Source organism: Natrix helvetica, assembly GCF_964273705.1.
Source record: "Natrix helvetica genome assembly, chromosome: 1".
Lineage (NCBI taxonomy): Eukaryota > Metazoa > Chordata > Lepidosauria > Squamata > Natricidae > Natrix > Natrix helvetica.
The window spans coordinates 300983600-301001353 of record NC_138548.1 but is presented as its reverse complement, the minus strand read 5'-3'; the positions used below and the strand labels follow the sequence as shown (position 1 = coordinate 301001353).

Genomic DNA, 17754 nt, shown 5'->3' with positions numbered 1-17754 from the left:
GAAAACAAAGGGGGCGTGGCCTTGGCCTAGAAGGCGGAGCCTGCGTGGCCTTGGCCTAGAAGGCGGAGCCTACGGGGCCTCGCCGTTAAGATCTGGATTGCGAGGCTTCGGTCTGCCGCGAGCCGGCCGGCAAAGCTGGGAGGATTCGTTTACCGCCCAGTGGATGCCCCGATGTCTGCCACCTTAGCAAGGTGCTTTTATTTGCACTGAAAGATGTAAACCCCCTTTGCCCATCTTGTTTGCGTCGTAAAAGCGACAATGTAAGAAAGGTGGTAGAGAAACCCCGAAAGTGTCGAATCCATCACTGATGGGGCAGACAAAATTATAATGGAAGTGGTGGACTACCGTTCCCATCGCTGCTTTTGAGTTAGCATGGCAGTGAAATAAAGCCGGGTGGGGGAGTAGCCTCTCGGCGGCGTAAGACAAGATCCTAATGACGGTGTTTTTCTATTCCCTTCTTTAGCATGAATAATGCTTGTGTCGATCACTCCTGCTTAATGATAACTAAAAGTTGTGCTATTGTCTTAAAGTCCAGTCGCTGCTCTCTTAAGAGCAAGGCTTAATAAACTGAAATGAAATTTTTCAGGACGTTCCCATGCCACGAATTTAGGAAATGCAAGCAGGTTTCCACATAAATAAATGTTACCAGAATATTTTTCATACTGCACATAACACAAGTTGTAGCACCATTCTATATTTATTGAGAAAGATGAGAAACGTTGACGCTGAAAGCAGATGGAAAAACAGCTGTTTATATTCCTGATGTTAATTATTTGCAAGGAGTTGAGCTTTAAGCCCTGGTGCCTTGGATTGACCTCAAACTTTGCTGGCGGGAGATTGTTTTAGTTTATATAATACCCTATTTTGTTCCTAAGCCTTTCCCTAGGAGCAGAAAAAAAAGTAAAAATTGATGCTTATAAAAATTCAAAAGAAAAGATGAATTGAAAACATGTCACATTTGGAGAACTTTTTAATTCAGATTAAATTTTTACCACAGGAATTGTGCCCCAAAACATTTAAAAGGAATTAGAAAAAACATGTTTGGGAAAAATAAGAGAAAAATGATGGTAAGTACTATCTTGAAGACATGACAGAAGAACAGCCCTATTAACCTGGCTTCATTCATTTTTTGTATTGTTAATTCTGCACTATCCAGTACAAGTCTGTATTCATCCATGGCTATGTTAGTAGTTAATATGGATATGATAATTAACTAACAGCAGTTGTGTTGGTAAGTGGCAGACTGCACTGTAAAATGGAGTGCTGGAGTAACCTAAATTCAGGTTCTCCTGCTGAGCATAGTTGGGCATATATGAAGGAGAGGGAGAATGGCAAAGCATGGTGGATAGAGAACCCTCTACTGATAGGTCTCCAGGGAATGTCTTGTTTGCTATGGGTAATAAAACCTGCTTGTCCACACTCTGTTGTTTTTCTCTTTTCCTATTTTTTTCTTTTCTCGGGGTATTAAGCATTTTGCTGCCATGTAGAGGAACAAGCATATAACAATATTTAAAGCTGTATGAAGTTCTAGGGTTCACTGCGGTCTCCAAGCGACTTTTTTGAAGATCACACCATCTTCTTCGATTAGTACTGATTTGATTTCATTTTATAGAGAGAATGGACAAGCATGAATCATTACTCCTAAAATATATTTTTTCATAGTTATTAAAACAAAGCAATAACAATTGGTTGTGTGGGTAGGGAGGCAGAGAAACGTAGATCTCCAACATTGTATGAAAAAGTAGATTTCTACCTACTGTAGCCATTGTTTTCCAAAAATAGGCTTGCTGGCCACTGACCAAAAAAATGCCAAACCCTGCATTATTCCTTTTGATTATTCCAAACTGTGGTCCCACTGCCACTCTCACTGAATGCTCCCACCCACCCCCAAGAATTTGGCAAGTAATATGCAGCATGCTAATTTTTTCCATTAATAACATTTGAACTGGTGTTCCTATGATCAGGAAGGTTGAGAAGCTTAGATCAAGGTTAGGGACAGATTCATAAAGTATTGTACCTTCATCAGTGGACAATGTTGTTATTAACAACACAAAGAGATGAAGTTTCCTTACCAGGGTTAGTTAAAATCAACTACCTATATGCAATATAAAGTCACATGATTGCTTTGCCATTTACCCCTATTAATACATAGAATCACCCAAAGCACTGTGTTGTACAAGTACTGCTTGTTTGCAAAAGTCTTGTAGGTAAAGCTCCAACATTACAAGGAAAATATTCATGATGTTTTATAGGACAGGATTGGACCTAATGGTGCTTCCCTTATGGTCTCTTCCTCCTTCCTTCCTTTTCTTTGAGCTGAACATATTTCAAAACATATTGGATCACAGGTGAGTGCGTCAGATCAATTTTTATACTTTCTGCTGTGTGATGTTTCACTTGTGAAACTACATTGTGATGTAGTTCTGTCTGACATGGAGCCTTTTTTTGCCAGAGGGAAAGAATGGGTAGTTGGAATCTTTAAAAAAAATCTCAACGCTTTTTGAAATGGGATGGGAATAGAAAGACGAGGAAGAGTAAAAAATATACTAAAGAAAATGATTGAGGGCATATAGCAGCTCCCCACCCTTGGATGCCCTTCAGATCTATTGGACCTGAATTTCTTATAGAGTTCTCAAACTGTATGATCACATGCATGAAGAAAATATTTACATGATGGGATTAAAATAAACTGGAGTTTTGTAATTGTGAAGAAATATGTAACATCTCCAAATTACAATGAAGAAATAACAAAAACTTCTACAACTGGAAAAATGGAGTGTCTTAATAATGATAGCCTTACATTTTTAATCATCTTGTGCAGTCAATTGTAGAAACTCTATAACCTGAAGACTAGTATAAAAGGAAGGTAATAATATGAGAGGAAATAGCTTCATGTTAAGTAATCTTGATTGTTGATCATGTATATTCACTAATAATGGGTGGGTGGTCTTTTTAATTTTTTGTCAGCTTTACCTAGATGTGTGCAATATAGTTAGACAGAGGGGGGAGCTCTCAATCAGTGGACAGAGATTTTTTTATAGCACATAAATTCTCTTCATACCAGTACCTCTCACTGAACAATCTATATGAATGGCTGAGCAAGTTGTTTTGCTTAAAGGCAGGAATTTGCCCAGCTTGCACAGATGTTTGCAGCAAACAAAAGAGTCAGTACAAACAGTCAGATCATCAGGTGATACCATAATGCCGCCGAGGAAGCCTTGTGGGAAAGGGCCACCAGGCTCTTAAGCATTCTCTCTGAGGAATTAGGGATGTTGATGGAGTGCATTTTAAAAAAGCAATCCCCTCAAAATAGTCTGAGGTGGTTTCACTGGAGCCATAAACATATATGTGGAAAGAAGTACTTGATATTTGTTGTCTTTCCTAGAATTCATGCCTAGGAAGCCCGTCCTTTGTTTTGTAACAAACATACAGCATTTTGGAAAGAGTTCTTTTAAAAGGATAGCTATTTTTAGGGGGTCACTATTGTTCTGCCAGGGGGATGGGGGACTTCACAAGCATTTTGATTTTTGCCATAATCCCTATTAACCACATGGAATCAGAATGCCTAAAACCCATAGCAAATGAGGGCCATAAGGCCCAATGTGTGTTATGGGAGCCATCTGATTCCTAACAAAAAAAATCATCAACAGAATTGGATCACAATTTAGAAATGTCAGCTGTAACAAACTTTGCATACCTCCCTGAAGACTGGGTGAAGAGTCAGACTTGGAATGAATAGCAAGGCCATTCACAGATGTCTGTATACTGGGGCTGTGTAGTTCTTCACTGACACATTTAGGGCTGACAGCCTACTATAAAAGGAGTGCGTCAAAGGACAAAAAGCTGGCAGAGGTTGATATTTGTCTCTGTACCATTTTTCATCTCCACCTAGTTCCTAACCCACAATAACTAACCATGGATGATATTTACAAAGCAGCAGTAAGTAAAATTTTCACACTCTGTTGTATATAAATCTCAGACAGATTCTGAATACTTATATTTAGGATTGTAAGGAAAATGTTTTAACTAAGGGCAAGTCCTGATATTCAATTAGATGTCCTAAATGTTTTACATATTATGATATTCATTAATGCTAAAACTAATAATTTAGGATGTACTTTTTAAATTTGGTGCAGGGGATTATTATATATCCTAAGTTCCTTAGGTATCGGAAGATGGTTTTGATGAAGTCCTAACTGCTTATATTTTCTATGGAAATTCAAAAATCTATTGAAGCACAAATCTAACTAGAGCTAAAAGTAATGTAAAGTTCATGGCTTTGACTGATTTTAACATAATTGTTTGCTGCATAGGTTTGGACTGTTAATAGAAGTGCATTTTTTAATTTTTATACTCAAAGTGTTTTGCAGAAAATGGCATAGCTTCCTATCATTTTGTCTTTTCTATAAAAATACATTTTTCTAGATTTCTGCCTGACAAATCAAAAAATTAGTTACATGTGAAGATACATTTTACAAATTCTAGCGGTGTATATTTATGTATAAATGTGCTTAATGAAAAATGGGTCACCAGAATCCTGGCTGCTTAAAACTCTTCAGGAGATTTAGACCACTTAAGAGTTTAAGTAACACTTATACTGGTAAGTAAAAGAAATAATTGGAGAATGTAATGGCCATAATAGAAATATCCTCAGTAATTCCACTTTAAGTGCAGATAGAAGAACAGTTCTTGCTATATCTGTGGAGTAACTGGATAGAAGCACTTCTTAAGAAACACACTGAGAGAAGGGCAATTCCTGCCTTGAGCTCATCCTGATGAGTGCTCAGCTCCCCAGAGTAGCTTTAAACAGATGCTAGGTACTGTAAATAATTCTCCACAGCAAAAGAATAGTTCAGAATTGGACACATTTCATTTTAAAATAAAGATTCATTTTTATTATTTATTTTTAAATATACAAAACCCTATAGCTCGTCACTATCTTCTTGATTCTGAATGCTTTGCCTATAGTGAAAAAAGAGCTGGAATTTACAAATCACTAGCACTCATCTTGAAGTTATTAAATTATTGTGTCCGTATTTCAAGAACATGTCAGCTCAAAAATTTAAGGAAATATTATTAGTAATACCCATTGCAATTTTAAAATGTTTTCTATAATGAAGTACTTTGTTATTTCTTACTTCTAAAATTTTTAGCATTCTTATTTAATAAAATAAGAGCATCTTCCTGTTTTTAAGCAGTGTTTTCAGAAGCTAACTTCTTAATTTCCCAACTTTGGACTCCTGAGGAGCAAAACTTTTTCCTAGCTTGGCTCTAGAGTGAAGTTGCCTTGAATTATTTATTATGCACCAGTGGTATCATATTTACTTATTTGATTTTCAAAATCCACCTGTCATGCCTTACAACTGTGTGTACTTGTGAACCCAGTATCTTTTGACTGAGTCTCTTGTCATGATGCCACATGAAGTGTGTCGTATCTTAAAAGGTGACTCAGAAAAAAAACACCAAGATATTCTTCCTGTATTTATTGCAAATCTGGTGATAACTTTAAATGTGTTTTCAATGATCATTTGAAAAAACTACCACTCATATGGACCTCTGAAATTCAATGGATTTATCACTTTCTCACTCATCTCTTATGCAGAGATAAGTTTAGAATGGCTTCCAGATGCTTCTAAACTATACAACTTTGCCAGAGACATGTTACTAGATTAATGTCTCCTGTGATAAATGCCAATGTCAGTCAGCTTCTGGGAACAATCAGAAGTGTTATCTGTCTTCTTAGCACCTAAGCCACTAAGGCATAAAAATAGCCAGCTTGCCAAAATAGTCCAACTATGTGGGCTGCACAACAGAGAGGCATTTGCTGTCTTTAGACTTTTCAGCTATCCTGGGCTGTTGAGGGGAGGGAGGGGTTTGGCCATTACAATGAAGGAACAATCACAGCTGCTCCAGTTCCATCACAGTGGCTTAAATAAATGGGTTCAGTTTTCACTATGAAATTTTTGAAGAGGCATCTTTTTGCTTTTGTTATCTCAGCAGTGTAGGCTCTATTCTGCCTTCTGGTGCTGCCACTCCTCTTCCATCATTCGTTTTGTCAGATTTCCCCCTTTAAACCAAGTAGGTGTTTCAGGTAAAAGCAGGTGGCAATGGATTCGTGCATAAGTGAAAACAATCTAAGAGAATTTGTTCTTCATGAGAGCCTTAAAGAAGAGGAGAGGGAGCTACATAAAAGGAAGGAACCAGTTTCATGCCCAGAATGCTCTATCAGTATTTGAAACAGACCTCTCTGGAATGTTTCTGTAATCATTTATGAGGAAAATGGTTAATTATTCCATTCTTCATATATCTAGGTCTTTGTAGGTTAAAATTATCATACTGGCTTTTATTGAGGAATGAGTATCTACTACAGGTGATTTCAAAAGCTCTGAATTCTATTCCCATAAAACCTGTAGTGTAGTATCATGAATTAATGGCTATTTTTAAGTAAGTTTCTCAGACCTCCTTTAGAATTACAATAATCAAAAGAAGTGATCAAGGCATATATTTTAATAGTTGGGTGAAAGGTTTCTAAATGAGTAGCATCCTTAACTGGAGAATTGAATCTCTGATAACCTGTCAATGACTTGTCAAACTAGGGCTGGGTTCATATTAGGCTGAAGCTTTGAAGGAAATCAGCTCCTTCACATCCCAGCCAAAATGCTATTAATCATATAATATTTTGTCTTGTATAGTCTGTTTCTAACATGTGGGCTATCTCTCACTTTGTCCAAGTTTTTATAGAGAGAACAAAATAATTAGGTATCTGAATTCAAACTTTGGACAACTTCTACAACTCATTTGAAATAGATACTAAAAACAAAGGCTGCCCATGCACACTTTGAAAATTATTTGGAAGTTCTTCAGTTCTTGTGCCAACATGACCGGGACAGCTGCCAGCTGTTCATTAAAGCATACACAATTTTTATAGGCTTCTATAGAGACCTAGGAAAAGAAATACCCTATATAAGAGTCACATTAAAGACACACTTTAATGATTTAACTCAGTGAAACAGGAGCAGAATCTTTTTTCATGTTTTGGCAAGTTCTGAAGCACTTCGTCCAAATCATCTTCAAAGCATGAAGAGCCTGGTTGAAAATATTGGGAACAGGATAATAACCAGACAAGTCCCAGATACCAAAACTAATGGCATTAAATAAAAGCCTCAGCATCTTCATATTTTAAAAAAAATGTATTTCCAGGAAGACTGCAGGTCTCACAAAATAGCATTTCTAATGCTCAACTCAAAAGGATATTTTAATTTATAATTGTTAGTAAGAATCTCTTTGAAGGCAACAGTATCAACAATAATACTTTCCAAATAGGAATTGATAATCAAATCCATTCTAGCCCAGTGGTCACATGAGACCAAAATGGGTTTAGAAAATCAATAATATTTGGGCAAACTTGGCATAACCATCCATGTCAACAATATCTTGCCCCAATTTCGTTAGTAAGAAGTTGGGAGATCTTTCACCCTGTATAACAATGGTTTTCATCACATGATGAAACATATGGACTCTCAGAGTTATACTCTAGTATGGGGGTGTCAAACTCACGGCGTCACATCATGTGATATATCGCAACTTCCTCCCCCCCTTCTTTAAACATGGATCATGGGCCGTGAGTTTGACAGCCCTGTTGTAGTATAATAAGAATTCTAATTTAATTTAAAAATTAGAAGAGTAATTCCTAACATAGTTACGAATTCTGCATATACATACAGAAAATGTGTATACATTTCTAGACTTAACCTTTAACTATTCCTTCCTCCCACCTTCCAGGATTTGATTCACCCTGCCAGATAATATGCTGGATATCTGATTTGTAGCTCTGTCAATTTTACAGACAGGTTTTTCAGAACCTAGTGCTTCAGCATTTTGCTCAAGAGATAAAATAGTTATCCATCTATTAATACCTAATTCTGAGCAGGAGATAAGTAGCAAGGTTGGACAGAATCTTTCTAAGTTGTTGCCCTGCTAAGAAAATAGAACAATACCTTGAATTTCAGTCAATGTTTGCTTCTTTGGATAGACCTATACTGTGATTAGAAGGTCATTCCTGCCTATTTTTACTGGCTGATATAAATTTAGTAGCTGAAGACAGCCATTTTGTATTTGTTCATGTAATTTCATTAAATAATATTTCTTAGGGACACACTTCTCCTATCTCCTGATATTGTTAGCTAATTGTTTAGTTAAAAATAAACTTGAATATACCATATTTTTTCAGACTATAAGACTCAGTGGAGTATAAGATGCACCAAGATTTTGAAGAGGTAGATTAAAAAAAAGGTTTTTGCCCTCCCCGGCCCCGAAGAGCACTCTGTAGGCCTCCCAAACCCTCTGCACCCCCCATTTTTTGTGAAAAAGAAGCATGCAGAGAGTTTGAGAGGCCTACAAAGTGCTCCTGGGGCTGGGGAGGGCAAAAATATGATACATGGGGGGTTTGGGGAGCAAAAAATGGGCCCATTTTTTGCAAATAACAGGCGTGCAGACAATTTGGAAGGCCTGCAAAGTGCTCCTGGGGGTTTGGGAGGGCAAAAACTAAAGAAATAAAGTTATTATTAAAAACAGCCCTGTTTTTGTGAAAAATAGGCTTTATTTTTTGCTCATTTTTGCCCTCCCCAGGCGCCAGGGGCACTTTGTTTTTTATATGTTTTTAAAGATAAACCAATGATGTTTAATTCATTGTAAACAGCTGTACTAATATTATAAGAACATGTAAATGAATGGACATGTGTAATTTTTACTTTGCTTTAAAGACAAGACAAATTATGAATTGAAATAATTAATATGAATAAGTTACAAAAATTAAAATAATAAAATGCAGCCTTCTAAAGCCCAGATTTACTTCAGTTTTTGAATGAGCACAGCTACTTCTGATAGATGGAAACTACCGTTTGAAATTCAATTTTAAAGTAAGCCTTTGAGCCAAATGGAAGATGGTTGTCTGCAATTTTTTATTACACAATCACTTCATCAGAAGTCAATGATTTGGGTATATTCAATTGGATTTACAATTTGATGAGCACTATTTAGTTTCCCTACTTTCAATATTAAGCTGAATCAAGACACACTGGTAATTTAACACACTTAAGAAGATTGCTTCAGAGTTCCAAATTCTACCAAAAAACACCCACCCTACTGAATTCAACATTTAATAAATATATTCTATGATTCATAATTGAATTTCATGAAAGATATTCATCAAATCCATATTTAGAGTTTGATATAGGATTGCAATCTGTACACTAATATGTATTGCTACAAAGTGTGCATTTTTGTGTCTGTTTTATTACTTATAGAGATTATAGAGATTACATGATTAGAGTACACAGCTCATCAGTATGAAAATTGCTAAATATGTAAACAAACATTCATCAATGGAATCTTCATTTTAATAGGTTGAGCAGTTGACAGATGAACAAAAAAATGGTAAGTATATAAACTTCATTATTCCAATTACCTCACATTAGTGTGCTCACATTTGCAAACTTGCATATTCCCCTTTCTCTGGTTCCCAAGCTATAGCCTCTGCCTCCACTGCTTTTCTTTCCAAAAATCTAGGCACAATTTGACCTGTAAAACATCTACAAGAAGCTGGGTGGAAGGACTGATTTTCCATTTTGACATAGTATTATTATACTGGGGTGTGTGTTTGTGTGGGTGGGTGGGTGGGTGAGTGAGTGAGTGTGAGTGTGTGTGAGTGTATGTGTGTAAGTGTAAAGGGTTATACTTCAATAGGAACTTCTGCTGCTTGTGAAATGCTGGCATGGGACCACCATTTGTAACTGTGTAGGTTTGTAGGTGGAGAGAGTGATTTCACTTCTTTCTTCCCATTCATTTCCCAGCTTTAAATCGAGAAAGAGCACTGAAGCCCACAATTACCAGTCCTCTCTCCTTTTTTGCATCTCTATCATGATGTCTGGATGTTTTCCCATTGACTGGTGACGTTTGAAAGTTAAACAAGGCTGGAGAAATCAAACAGTTGCTTTGCTTAGCATGCCTTGCAGGTGCATAATACAATACAATAGTAGAGTTGGAAGGGACCTTGGAGGTCTTCTAGTCCAACCCCCTGCCTAGGCAGGAAACACTATACCATTTCAGACAAATGGCTATCCAACATCTTCTTAAAGACTTCCAGTGTTGGAGCATTCACAACTTCTGGAGGCAAGCTGTTCCACTGATTAATTGTTCTAACTGTCAGGAAATAGTCGTCATGCCACAATTTAGTAAAGGTTCAGAATAGATGTATTCAAGGCACAATAGGAATCAACAATGCTCATGACTTGATCTCGAGGTACCACACTCTTAATTAGTCTTGCTTCTCTTTCTCCAGAATTTAAAGCTGCTTTTGATATATTTGTCCTGGGTGCAGAGGATGGATGCATCAGCACAAAGGAGTTGGGGAAGGTGATGCGCATGCTGGGACAAAATCCTACCCCTGAGGAGTTACAGGAGATGATTGATGAAGTAGATGAAGATGGTGAGCAATTTCTGTTGGGTGTTTATACAGTATATAAGGCTGTAAATTTAGTTTTGTTGTATTGTGTTTTGAAATCTAACCTAATATGGGGAATAGTTCAAACAGAGAGGAAGTTAACTTGGTGCCCTTTTTTTCCTTGACAGGAAGTGGTACAGTAGATTTTGATGAATTCTTAGTTATGATGGTCCGGTGTATGAAAGATGACAGCAAAGGAAAATCAGAAGAGGAACTTTCAGATCTCTTCAGAATGTTTGATAAGTAAGTGGCTCTATTAGCCTAAGCCAGAATCCATGAGAATACAATATTCAAGTTGAGTCTCCATGAGTTTCATACTGATAATACAAGTAAGATTGAAAACCTTATTGTCATGGCTGAATTCCATATGTAGATACTTGTTTAGCAATCACAATTGGGACTGGAAATTTAGTAATTAAGTGTCACTACATGAAACCATGATTGTGCTTATTATATAATTTCAGCTTTCCTTGCTTTACCAACCGACTAAAGTTTTAAATACAAGGATTTAAAATTACTCTTTCATCACCATTATAACTGTGAACAGTTACTAAAGGAGGCAGTTGCTAAGTGAAGACCATTGTGTTTAATTTCTGGTATAAAATTAAAGCTGTTTAACAGAGATGTTTATTAGTAATCAGGAAATCAGCATGACCATTACATAGAAAAGAATTCTTTTGTAATATAATGCTTCTTGTCTTGTCCATTTATAATTATTCAAGATGGACAATAATTTTAATAATGTTAACAATAAAAAATAAAATTTATTCCTGATTTCCAATGATGGAAATCAGGACGGAAATACACTACGGGCAGGATTTGTTTCAGAAGTGGGTAAAACCATTCATTCTGTCTGCTCCCCTTTTTTTTCCTGCCCCCTTTCTTTCTAGAATAGTTCTTACTGATGCATGTTATGACACACAGTCTTTCACACAACAACCCAGCAGGAGGTCTGATACCACAGAACCTACCTGACTGGAGGGCAACACAATCTGCAGTTTTCTTTGCCTTCTTGAGATCTGTTTCAATGAAGCATGGATGAACAGTTCATGTGCAGAAGTGGCTAATTCTTACCAAACCACAAAAAAGAAAAATATTTTATTAGAATGTGATTCTTTTCATACATGAATGAATATAAATTCTTCCGTCTGGGTTCAGGCCAGTTCTTGAGGGAGAATAATCCTTTGGCCTACTAAATGTTCACCTGTGACCAAAAGACAGACAGGCAAGTTCGTGTTGATTTTGCTTGATCTCCCAATAATTTTCAATAATGTCAACCCTGATATTCTCCTGTAGTTACATTAATTCCACTGCTGTTGGCAAGGATAGTCTCAGAGAGCAAATTGGGTGATTCTGCCTGTGACAGCTGTGCTGTGAGACCGCTGTGCTGTAGAATGTCATAAAGCCCCTTTTTGCCTCTGGAGCCATTTAACATAAGATCTGCTTTGGAACGGGCATTAGCAGATTGGAAATAAAGTACCATCACTATACGAATCAGATCAATCTTTCCATATCTGATTCATGTTCAGAACAAGGCATGTTCTGAAACCAGCGATGGAGTATTTAGGCCAATAAAATGTGACTGGATCTTCAGAAGAGGCAAAAGGAGATCTAACAGACAGTTTGTTCCTGGAAACAGAAATCAGAGAATCTTCCCAAGCTAAATGGGACTAGGTTCCCTTAGAAAGACTGTGTTTGTGGGTTCTCCTAAAATCGCAACTGCTTTCGAAGACTCAAGTAACCTCTATGTCCAGGATTGGAAGTTCAGCTGATACTTTGTTCTTTCATAATTGTTTATGTATTTAGCTATTTTATGTGCTGGTAACCACATAATTGAATTACTATAATCTCCCCTGTGGTCACTCTGGAAAGTCCAACTAGATCAGAATTATAGTAGCCAGGTTGCTGAGTCAAGCGTATATTCCACCTCTGCTCAAGTAGCTGCAGAGGCTGCCAGGCATCACTCAACCTTGTTGTAGTTTTATTTTTTAACATCTAAGGCACTGAACAATTTGGGGCAGGTTATCTGACAGATTGCCTTTATCTTTATAGAACTAGATGACGCTAGAAGTTTCTGCGACATATGCAGTATTTTTTTTTCTTCCTCATGGGGTAGGCCTACTCCATATTAATAACTGAATTATAGAACTCTCTCTGTCCCTGTCAGCCTTCAGAGGTGGTCCTGACAGGAACCACACCCAAATAAACTCATTCATTTTTTATTGTAAGGTTACATTAACAGAATCTTGCCAAATCCATTTCCCCCCCCCCTCACTTTTACAATCCAAGAAACTAGGGAGGGTTCTTTCTGAAACATTTACTACACCGACATGCCTTCTGCAGGCTAAGCTTCCTCTTTTTTTTTTTTAAAGAAAATTTTTATTTTTAAACAAACAAACATAAAACCGTCTTCTAGTTACATACGGTGTGTGGTTGGTTACAAAAACTTTTGTGCACCCTCTCCATAGTCCTCACTTACACTTTATATAAAATCTCATATTATCAGTCTATATATATGTATACATTATTATCATTGTTAATCATTCGTTTGACCATAACTATTATTACACCATTTTATGAGAAATATTCTAAATTCTAAGTTAATTTATATTATGGTATTTCATTACATCATCCTAAATCCACCCAGTAGTAATACATCTTTATATTATATTCTGTATCATTCCATTATCCTTGTATTGTAAAATTCTCTAACATATTTCATTTCCATGTTTTCTTTGTCTAAGCATGGATAAAATAAATCCCATATCTTATAAAATTGTTTATCTTCTTGTTCTCTAATTCCAAATGTCAATTTACTTATTTTGGCACATTTCATCATTTTCTAAATAACTTTCTCCTGAAGAAGAAATTGGTATTGAAAGCCCATGGCCGTTGCCTTTTTACTCATTTAAAGCTAAAAAATACAAAGTCTTCAGGTTCTTCTATACCTTAATCCACTTATATGGAGGGAAGGAGGAAAGTAAGGGAGTAAAAAAAATTGGAAAGGGAAAACACTGCCACAGTATAAAATCCAAGGCTCTTATGTTAAGTTCCAAACAAAATTAGCAATTCTCTTTTTCAAGGTCACTGCAATCTTCTTTCTTTGAACTCCAAGTTTTTTTCAAAACTCAAACTCCATGCACTGATAGTATCCCAGAAGAGCACCTGTATAAACAATCCATGCTCATTCCACTATCATTCAATAAACAGACTCAGTGTCCTTGAAATATAACACCAAGTCATAACTTTTCTCTAAACACTCATACAAAAAAAAGAAAACAATGTTTCCAAGCTTCTGGGTGGCAGTGTTACTTATTTTCTTCCACTTTCCCTTCCTTTCTTTATACTCAAAAAAAAAAAAAGGAAAAAGAGATTCAAAAAAGAAATACAATAAAGCATTGAAAAAAAAGGTAAAGGGAAAGAAGTCTTAGACAATTAAAAATGTTATGCAAGTATTTTAAAAAAGAAGGGGGGAAAAAACCAGTCCAGTTTAAAAAGTAGAAAGTGTTGGTAAAAGTCCAGTCAAATTCCAGCAATAAAAAGGAAGAAAAAAAACACTCAGTTTTACTCTGGCTTAATCTCGCCGCTTAACCTCTTCAGTCTTCAATTTTAACTTTACTTTTAGTCTTTTAGGGTGTTCTCTCAAATAATAATGAAGAAGAATTCTCTTACCAAATCAACACACTTTCTCTCCAGCTTTCTCTTCCATTCTGGAGCTGTCCCCGACTTCAGCAGCTTGAATGGCTGCCTCTCAGCCGCCAGAAAAAAGGACTTTTCCTGGATCAATCAGGGGCTTTGCGATGTCCCTGGGATCAACAGGATGTGCCCTTCTCTTATCACCGTCTGTATGGGACGGTTTAGGTCCAGAAGGACCGTCCAGCAGCAGAGATATCAACAGCAATCTTGGAGCTGCAAGATCGCACGTTGTACCGCCGCAGAATGAGCTCCGCCCTCTCCCAGGCTAAGCTTCCTCTTATCTGACCATTGCTTCTACTGCATCTCTTTCCCCTGTCTCCCAAGATCATTCCCACATAACCTTACACTCCCTTGAAATTTATGAGGCATCTACTATAAGATTTTTGTAAAGATTATTCTTTCAGACTGGCTTCCTTGGTGCAAATTTTAATGATGAGAAGTCTGTTTTGTTTTCCATCTCAGTATCTGGGAAGAGCTTTTGACAATTCAGATGTCATTACCAAGAAAGTTGTATTAGCCAAAATATAATTCCATATATTATCAAACAAAAAGAAATGAAGAGTGTTACAGTGACCTCGCAGTATTTGAATGGGAAGAATTCACACAAATATTAAATGTGGTGGAACTTGAATTCCTTTTAGCCATGACATCTGGGATGGACATTCTGCAGGTTGCAGCTCCATTATATCAGGAGAGCTGGAAAAACTGTTTTAGGAGTGTAGTGATGTGTCTATGAAATACACATTTTAATAGCTCCAGTAAATTGGTCGTTTGGGGGTTTTGCCATTTCTTTCTTTGTAAAGCTCAGAACTCACACAAATCCCCAGGTGATCGTATCTCTTGAAATGAAAAAACAAACTGTGACTGGGTCTTTGTTAAGTATGCAAGATGTGCAAAGTAACTGCAGACACCTCCTTTCTAAAAAAAAAAAAAAAAAGTGAAAAGTAACAGTTGTAAACGGGCTTCTTTTTTTTAGCTTATCCTTTCTTTCACAGAAACTCAGATGGATACATAGATCTGGATGAACTAAAGCTCATGTTACAGGGTACAGGAGAAACCATCACTGAAGATGACATTGAGGAGCTAATGAAGGATGGCGATAAAAATAATGATGGCAAGATTGACTATGATGGTGAGTTATGCTTATACACTGCATAATAGCACAGCCAGAAACTATAAAAACAAACTGAGGACAGGAATCACAGCCACATCTTAATCAGTAAAAGAATAAGTTAAAGGTAAAGGTTCCCCTCGCACATATGTGCTAGTCATTCCCGACTCTAGAGGGTAGTGCTCATCTCCATTTCAAAGCCAGAGCCAGTGCTGTCCAAAGACACCTCCGTGGTCAAGTGGCTGGCATGACTAAATGCCAAAGGCGCACGGAATGCTGTTACCTTCCCGCCAAAGTGGTCCCTATTTTTCTACTTGCATTTTTACATGCTTTTGAACTGCTAGGTTGGCAGAAGCTTGGACAAGTAACGGGAGTTCACTCCGTTACATGGCGCTAGGGATTCGAACCGCTGAACTGCTGACCTTTCTGATTGACAAGCTCAGTGTCTTAGCTATTGAGCCACCATGTCCCTAGTAAAAGAATACCTGCTTGTTAAATGAACACTAAACTTCTCAAAAGTGCTGTCACCTGCTGAAAATAAAAACATATATTTATGTCCTGCTTTCTCCTGTTTGTCACTCCCTAATAATGGTCTATGGTTAGTTTATGGGTAAGCTTTTCAATATATATAATTTGTTTTTTGATGATTATTCCAGAAAGAACCCAACTTGGATATGTCAACAGACTTGGGGATCTCATGGAAATGGAAATTTAATCATGTAACATTTAGTGTTCTAGCCCTTTGGTCTTTTATAAAATAACATTAATGTTTGAATTGCAGAGAGGTTTTCGTAAGTACTGTTTTTTGTTTTATTGTATGCCTCTTAGAGTCACATTTTGTGAGATGGGTGGCATATAAATAAATAAACACATTCACATCTACATATGTCCTGCATTCATCTTGTAAAAAAACCCAAAGAGTTTATCTTTTGCCAGATCATTGGAATCCATGGTCATACATCTTAAATATTTTTTTTTCTTTGAAAATTTGGCTTGAGAAATAATAAACACAATTTTTGCCCAGAAAAAAATTATGTAAGTCTTAACAAAAGCACCATCCGTAACGTATGAATGGGATAAGCTTTGGCCTAAACCAGAGGTGTCCAAACTTGGGAACTTTAAGACTTGTGGACTTCAACTCCCAGAATTCCCCAGCCAGCCATGCTGGCTGGGGAATTCTGGGAGTTGAAGTCCACAAGTCTTAAAGTTCCCAAGTTTGGACACCCCTGGCCTAAACAAATCCACCAATCATTGTTGAAAGAGATCCAAGTCCGCATTCAGACATGGAAAGTCATTGAATGACTTGGATCAAGACCAGTCTTAGAGCTCAAGGGTTATGGAGAAAAATTGGAGAACAAACTACTGCATTTCTCACTGTGCAGGAAATAGCATAAAGAAAGAAAGGGCTGAAATGTGGCAAAGGTCAGGAACATTGCCCCATTTTATGAATATGATCTTTGGTTTTTCTCCTTTTGCAGAATTCCTGGAGTTTATGAAAGGCGTTGAGTAAACATGATACATTTTGAAGGCAGTATCTTTATTTGAACATCTTCGGTGTTGTCTTTTGACATTTCATCTGATCTGCTTCTCTTATTACTTTCATGAAGTTATGTTGAACATTGTGAAAATCAGGAAAACATGACCCAACTCTTTTTAAGTGCCTCAAATGGTCAATGGACATTGACTGAGCCAGATTGTTATGTAGTATAATAATGCCATATGCCATGGCTTCATCAAACCTAAAAATGTTTCTTAATTGATGACTAGGTTCTGCGGGTTACAGTGAAAAATAACACTTTAGTAACTATTGAAACATTTAAGTTATTATCAAACAATTTCATTTAACATTAGGACGTGCTTTTTCCTTTCTGTACCTCTTTGCTTGCCAAGTTAAAGTATGTAAAAACATTGTATGTACAAAAAAGTTTTATTTCCAAAATGCTAATAAAAACAATTGCAAATCAGTGTGTTTGTTTTGCAGAAGATCCCGGGTGTGGAATGCTGTCCTACATGCCTAAGTGGGAAAAAAAGAAGCAGTTGTAATTAAGGTTTAGGTTTATATCATAGCTTGTTATCTATCTGTCTGTCTGTCTGTCTGTCTGTCTGTCTGTCTATCATCTATCTATCTATCATCTATCTATCTATCTATCTATCTATCTATCTATCTATCTATCTATCATCTATCATCTATTTATCATCTATCTATATAAACGGCTATATGTGTGTATGTTCCGGCATAATTCTGGAACGCCTCAAGCAATTTCAACCAAACTTGGTACACAGATGACTTACTCTTTGGAAATAAATATTGTAGGGATAAGACACCCCTAAAATGCCTTGGAGCATGTGTTCTTTTAAAATACAGCCTGTTGTGTCTTAAAATGGCTTCTACTGTACTGCTGTAAAATGGATTCTATTGTGCAACACAGTGGAGTTGCCATGTTAA

The 17754-nt window shown here is 36.8% G+C and overlaps 1 protein-coding gene and 1 long non-coding RNA gene across 2 annotated transcripts; both read left to right on the top strand.

Moving 5' to 3' along the window:
• Nucleotides 1-85: 85 nt before the first annotated feature.
• LOC309388841 lies at nucleotides 86-2348 on the top strand. The gene is made up of 3 exons (XR_014174849.1): nucleotides 86-191; nucleotides 998-1067; nucleotides 2253-2348. It is a non-coding gene; the product is annotated as an uncharacterized lncRNA (long non-coding RNA).
• A 1466-nt stretch (nucleotides 2349-3814) lies between these two features.
• Nucleotides 3815-17272, top strand: TNNC1 (troponin C1, slow skeletal and cardiac type). Its single transcript, XM_081946520.1, has 6 exons — nucleotides 3815-3939; nucleotides 9405-9435; nucleotides 10340-10486; nucleotides 10630-10744; nucleotides 15193-15329; nucleotides 16787-17272. Exons 1-6 carry the CDS (start codon nucleotides 3916-3918, stop codon nucleotides 16816-16818), a joined length of 486 nt encoding a protein of 161 aa, XP_081802646.1. The 5' UTR covers nucleotides 3815-3915; the 3' UTR covers nucleotides 16819-17272.
• The last annotated feature ends 482 nt before the right edge of the window (nucleotides 17273-17754 follow it).